Here is a 7,384-nt window from a genome sequence, read left to right on the forward strand (position 1 = left end):
TTACTCTTCTGTTAACCAGCTATTGGTAGAGATATATCTGGCAAGTCCTTTGCTTATAGCTATTTGCTAAGAGCCATAGAGGAAGATAAGATATCTGAATAATCAGGGTCTAGCTGTTTAGTGTGGAGTTCAAGGCACTTTATAATTAGTATTAAGGCATCATTGACTTTACCCAGGGGTTTCCAGGTATAGACAATATTGTGCATGCTAGTCAGAGTATTAGGAGCTCTGGTCCCAGTATCTACTTACAGCTCTTATTACCTGCACCTTCAGCTCTGCTATTTCCGTCTATTGTCCTTGGTTCCAGTACATTGATGCCAGGTTAGTTAAGAGAAGATATTTGCGCGGGGTATATATCAGCTTGGGATATAGACTTTTAATTTAGTGGGGTCAGTCATAACTTAGGCTTTATAAATATATTGTGTGTGGTATTGCTGTCTCGTCTCAATAGGCACCAGATATCTTCAGCCAATATAATCAATAAATTATATACCGCAGCGAATAGCGAAAACAGATATAATAGCTATTGAGACTAGGTTTATCTATTAATAGACTAAATCCCTGTCATTACACTAATCTTTGAGCGCAAACTAATATAAGCCAAAGGCAATATATATATAGAAAGTGTAAATATTGGTACAGGTTATCCACACTGAATAGACTTCACTATATAATATATTGCCTACTATTACCACACTGAAAGTAGGCTTGCCTGCTGAACACTTCCAACTTATAGTTATAAAGCTATAGTGGTTCAGTCTTCTCCTTACTTTACTAGACTTAAAGCAAAAGTAGGGCTTATATTATAAGATTACTTTCTTATTGCTTTTTCTCCTGAACATGTTAATTTTTTCCTATAGGCATGCTACTATAGATGGGAAGCAATTAAAGCTTGAAATAGAAGACTTAGATAAATATATAGTTTCATACAAGACTTTATCTTATATATAGTATTTAATAAGGCCACCAAGTATTAGGCGATTATCCTTACTTTTAAATAAGAATACAAGTGAGACATACTAATAATTCTATATAATAACTATATTATATAATTACTTATACTTTAGCTAATATTTAGAGAAGTTATTTATCTTCTAGTAGGTTTAATAAACACTGTTTAGGATAATAGTAGATCTATAATATTTGTTATAGATATAATAAAATATATCTTGTTAAATTAAAATCTCTAATCAAGATTACAAAAGGCAGCTTATTTATTGTTAGACAAAAGTAAGTATATGCCACTAGCCCTGTATGGATCCTTAAGAATTTACCTAATATTATATTTACACAAAGTTAGTAATATATTGACTGGTCCTTAAGGATCTTCTTCAATAAAAAGATAAAGAAATAAGTATACCTATTCTAACTGACCAGAACTATTATCTCTTTTATTTTTATATATCAGATCTACTCTGGAATAAGTGGAGGATACCGGTAATACCTTAATCACTGTAGGTTATCACAGAATTTTAGAAATGCTGGTAACTCTATGTCTTGAAAAGATATCTTCATCCAGTCAACATTCTTTAACCTATATCTCTCCAGAGGCTTAAACTCTTTAAGTTCTGACAGATCAGATAATCCACACTCCTCCAATTTATCTTGATCCAGTTCCTCCAGCTTCCAAATACTATTGACCAGATACATGAATCCAGTTATAGAAGGATAATACAATTCAGGTACACTCAGAACCGATTCTAAAGCCTCCTGGTCCACCATAATAAAGAATCAATACTGTCCTGAATTTGGGAAGCAAGAGTGCTCAATGCCCTACTTCTCTTGTGGCACTATTACAGCCCATTCTTGGAAATGCTTGTATAGAAGAGCAGTGGTCGCACTGTTAAAAGCTCTGTCTTCAAAAACTGTAGGGACAAAGCTATCTAAGAGATCTAGACTGTTATAGTACTTTAAAAAACTAGTAATAGAGTAGAGGAATTAAGTTATAAACTTTTCCCAGTTAGAGTTACTTTAATATATATAGCAATAAATCATGAAATCCCAGGTTTTGAATCTATTCTGTTAGAGGAATTGTTCTAGTCAGTCAGCGCAGTTCAGACTGGTTTCTATAGTAGGAATCTATTTAGATGGCCATTTGGGCCGGTATTTGTGGGAGACCTTCATTATGGTTTTGAATCAGTGGAAATATAGGCATTTGACAGGAGGTGAAGTATGAATACTGTAGGTGGAGAAGCAATTGATACTGCAGAGGCTACAGAAAATGGGGAGCCTGAGATAGTTATAGATAAAGAGATAAATTCTCCTTATATTTATTTTAAGTTAAGATATTTTGATTTAGGGTCAGTGGTTGGTCCTGGATAAAAGTAGAAAAGATAGTTTAGAGATAAGGAAGCAGAAAATATAAAGATATAATTATATAATAAGAATATATTCAACCCTTCTCCTATCACGCGCTGCAGCAAGATCTTCCACTATGTTTTAATATCTCCTAAAGACTAGCTCATGAAAACAAGGTCTTTTAGAATATAAATTAGTGTATTTTAAAATACTGGGCCTAAGCTATATAACGCGCAATGTGCTGCCATTTTAACAGGGCTTGAACATGGTCGCCAGTCTACTAAATATAGTCAACAATTTAATATAGATTATTTTATTCTTTATAGAACCAAGAAACGCCTATAAGATCATAATAATTTAAAGTCAGAACTATTAAGATTATAACTTAGAACTTATATTACTAAAAAGCTGAGTACTAGTACAGTTAAGTTATTAAAAGTAGCTTATAAGAGACCCAGAATCAGCTAGAATATACTTATAATAGTAACTCTAGAAAATATCTTTATATAAGTATTTATATATCTATTTATAATGAACTATTACTTTCCTGATAATCTTAGAGCTTTATCAAGATCTGTAGTAGCCAATATCTAGTCTTTTATTCTACTGTCTTTATAGCACGCGACTTCAAAATCTCTGTAATACTGCTATAAAGCCCAGTACTTCTTCCAGGATACTCCTATCTTATAAAATATCTTTTAGCTTATTTTTCTTACCTTAGCCTGCTTTTCAGTATATATCTGAAATATTATTAAATACTCTTCTAATCTTTTGCTATATTTATATAGTCTGTTTAACCGCGGGCAGTTAATTAGCATATTATTTGTTATCTTGGAAGCCAGCCTGTTTTCTGTATATTAGAAGCTATGAGTGACCAGTCTATAAGTTAAGTAAGTAGATAAATTTAATTCTAGAAAAGTAAGCTATAAAGCCAGCGCGTGTACTTTATAGATAGGGCCTAATTAATACTTTAGAAACACTCTTTTTTCTTAGAGATTCTCTATTCTTATTTCTACTCTATAGATTTTGTGGCAGATATGCCCTTTTTTATATAGTAGGAGATATCAGAAGAGATATTTCTTTTTTAAATCCATTACTGTCTTAGTCAAGTAGTCTGCTATATTATTTCCAGTATCACTACAGTATCCCAGAACCTATTATAGCTACATCAGATTTCCTTATACTTACAGTTCTTTAGCTAACTAATAAATTACTTGGATAATTCTTAGTCTGACTTATTCCATGAGCTTATAGTAACTTACAGTACAGATATTCTATTACTAGGGATTATTACTGAATCTCGGGCTATTAATGCATTGATTTAGTTCCGGGCTAGTTAAAATACCAGACTAATTATATAGTAAATTACTATAAGATCTCCTATATAAGCTAATCTGTTACAGATTAAATAGTAATTCGGCCTGATAACTGTACAGGATACCCTAACACAGATATATAAATAATCAGCTACTAAGAAGAAACATCAGGCCCTATAACAGTTTGGTTTATAAAGGAGATTCTGAATCCTTTAGATATAGAGCCTTCAGCTATAAATTAGCAAATTATTAGTAGTAGTAGAAGATTAAGAATTAGTCTCTTCTCTAAATTATATCTACTGCCTACCTTGGATCTTTTCCTCTCCTTTAGCCTATATATATCCTTACCTAGTTGACAGGTCTTCTACCCTGTATAGTAGATACCCTTGATAATTCTGTTTTACTATATAATTTATAGAAGAGCATCTCAGCAACTAGATTAGTATTAAGAACTAGCTTAACAGAAAAACTGAGAGAGATTATCTCTTATTCTATAAAGAACTCAGGAAAAGAGCTTGATAGAAGTCTGGGCTGACAGCTATAGACTGGTTACTTATGTCTAGTAACTCAGAAAGTCTCTTTACTCTTAACAAGAAACATATATATATAGAGAGAGGAAGAAAGATTATTACAATACTACAGCTCTGTTAATTGGACTAATTAAACTATTATAAATATTTATTGGTTTTCTTATATATACACTATAGCCTTTCCAAGACCAGGAGAACTTCTTAGTCTAAAAATATAATATATTTTAGGCTTTATTTTTCTTTCTCTATATTAATTTAATTTTCTAAGCTATACTATATATAGCTTCTGATTTAACTTATATTTCTGTCTCTTATTATGCATATATTGGACTAGACTATAAAAAATACCTGATAATTATAAGTATCCTCTTATTTATTATAGATAGTAAAAGTAACTGCGACAAGTGTAGCCAGTAAATTAATCTGGCCTATCTCATAAATAAGTCTCTGTTATATAATTTTACAGGGTATAGAGTAACTTTTCAGATATAATAATTTTTAAACAGTAATTAAAATAAAATAGAGCAGTACAGGATAATTTATCTTATCTTTATTTATTTCACTCTTATCAATGCCCTTGATGCCTTTTATATTTAGTCTATAAAATAGTCAATTCCCTAGCTTAAAGTACTTATCTTATTTATAAAGCCATTACTTATAGTAAATTTCAGGTCTCTATATCTACTTTACTTATAGTGGGCCTTTCTCCATTTCTTTTGAATCTGCTCCTGTATTAGACTATAGTCAATATAGAATAGATATATAGAGTGGCTTGGCTCCTTGCCTCACAAAATATATGACTTTGTTAATTATGAAAGTATATAAAGTATTTTTCCGGAAATGATATAAATCTACTAATCCAGACTTCTACTTATATAATATTTATAGCTTATAAGTAAAAGAATAAAAAGAAAGCAAAATTCTGATTAGACAGCACTAATATCATTATATTACTTATCTATTACTGGTATAATCAGATACTGCTAATAATCTAACAGTCTAATCAGAAGCACACAGCATATTATCTTATAGAACAGACTATAGTCTAATATAATTTACTAGAGGCCAGACGTGAATATACTATGAAGTATATAGAACTATAGATAATTACCTGGCATATCTAATTATACCTGCCACACGATTTGCTACTTAACAATTACTGTAAAACAGAAGTCTAAGAACTATATATATTAGATATTTTATAGATTTATATATTAATACTATCTAAATTATTAAGAGCCTAAATATGCCTATATATCTTCTAAATTTCCAGAAAGAATACAGTAGCTATATCTGCCTTCTTAGTATCAGGGTATCTACTTTTTAATTTAGAGAATCTGTTAACTAGGTAAGGATACATCAGCTAAAAAAGATAAAAAAAACAAAGACAGGCAGTATATACTATTTATATAAGAGATCCCCTATTTTATCAGTGACCAATTTATTTATATAATAGGAATAGTGTAACTGTAACAGAGGCAGGGTATACTATACAGTTATCAGGCAGAATTATTATTTAATCTATAGTATATAATAAGTTCCTTCTCTTTCTTAATACTTCTTTTACTTGCTTCCTGCTTATATATCTTCTTTAGTGGTCTTGCTTTTTTTTAATCTCTAACTGGGCTTTCTCTTCTTTATTATATTTTTAAGGATGCTTTAGTATATTCAGCAAGCTGCCTAGATTTATCTTTAGGACTTAAAGCCTTACAAGCTTCTGAATCTTATTATAAAAGTAAAAGTTATATTATTATTCTCTATAGTATATAATTTAGATAGAGAGGCTTTCTATACTAAGTATCTTCTGCTTATTTCTTAGAGCGTGTCTGAGGTCTCCTAGATACTGGACAAGAAACTGAAGAGTAAGACTAGTTCTTAAATATATTAAAATTAATGGATTTATTTGAGATCTGTTATATATTTTTAGTAATATAGGGCTGCGATACTTGTATAACCTGTTCCTAAATTCTTCATTATCTTATTTCAGGGGTCATTACCATTCTACATGTAAGCTAAAATACATTATACTCAGGGTTTATAAAGTCTGGTGGTATGTCGGCTAATACAGGATCTACTCTAGGCTAATACAGTTTGGCACTAGTTCATATCATGTGCGCTTATATCCCACCTTTCAGGCATTAAAGATCTATCTTGGCTAACAACAATATTAACTACTCCAAATATATATAACTATTGTAGAAGATATTTATATATAAGTGATAGAGCAACAGCCGGTGGATCCAAAGATATGCCTGTTAAAACATACCAGGCCACCCATATGCCCACTACATACCCAGGAAGCAGACAGATTATAGAGGAATATATAGTTATAATATAAGGTTATCTAAGTAATAATATCCTTCTTATATATAGGGCTAAAAGAAGGTGAAACTAAGCAATACAGCACTATCCTATACAGTTCTCTATACTATATTAATCTAAAGTATAGAAGAACAATATCTTTTAATAGTCTCTTCTGTCTTATCTACTTATCTCAGGTATTACTACTGTATCAGGCATTAATTAACAAGGTTCAGTTAGATACTATAGTATAGAAAGTAATAATAGAACTAGAATATTAAGAAGTCAGCTTTATATTAATTCCGGTAGTTCAGCTTAAAGATCCCTGCCCTCACCCTAAAAAGTAGACATCTGTATAATACAATATAGAGAAAGGTATACTAAGGGGCTGGATATGTTATTAGCTAGCAAGAAGAGCATAAATAGGGCCTAATTCTCTCAGAGAAAGTTCCTACTAACTCTTATTTTATATATATCTCAAGGCTTATTCTAAACCACTTAGTATCTCACTTATATACTTACTTCGCAATCCTTAATATAAATAAAATATATTTTCTAAGTATTATTACTGCTATACTTATTATAATTACTCCTGTAATAGCTTAAGGTCAGAATCTAAAGAACTGTCTTAATAAATGCCATCCTTATAATACTAGTTCCAATAAATACTGTAATACTGCTTATCCAGTAAATACTTTCTTCTCTACTGACAGGAACAAGGACACTTACTAATTGAACAATAGACTCTTTACTGCAAGGGCCCTGTATAAGATTTTATAGTCCTTATAATAAGGATAATTAAATTAGATATATAATATTTACTAACAATTTTTATAGAGCTGCTTTAAATATTATAAGTCTATCTAAGCTCCATCTTAAAGAGCAGGTACATCCACTTCTCCATATCTTATCCTTATCAGCCTTGGATACTGAATGGTT

At 30.7% G+C, this 7,384-nt stretch overlaps 1 protein-coding gene across 1 annotated transcript; it reads right to left on the minus strand.

Moving 5' to 3' along the window:
• Positions 1–1,490: 1,490 nt before the first annotated feature.
• Positions 1,491–1,722, minus strand: BDW43DRAFT_315491 (uncharacterized protein; the record flags this gene model as incomplete). Its single annotated transcript, XM_032048072.1, has 2 exons — positions 1,491–1,509; positions 1,574–1,722. 2 exons carry the CDS (start codon positions 1,720–1,722, stop codon positions 1,491–1,493), a joined length of 168 nt encoding a protein of 55 aa, XP_031895687.1.
• Between the last annotated feature and the right edge of the window lie 5,662 nt (positions 1,723–7,384).

The sequence above is a fragment of the Aspergillus alliaceus genome, assembly GCF_009176365.1.
Source record: "Aspergillus alliaceus strain CBS 536.65 unplaced genomic scaffold BDW43scaffold_59, whole genome shotgun sequence".
NCBI classification, from domain to species: domain Eukaryota; kingdom Fungi; phylum Ascomycota; class Eurotiomycetes; order Eurotiales; family Aspergillaceae; genus Aspergillus; species Aspergillus alliaceus.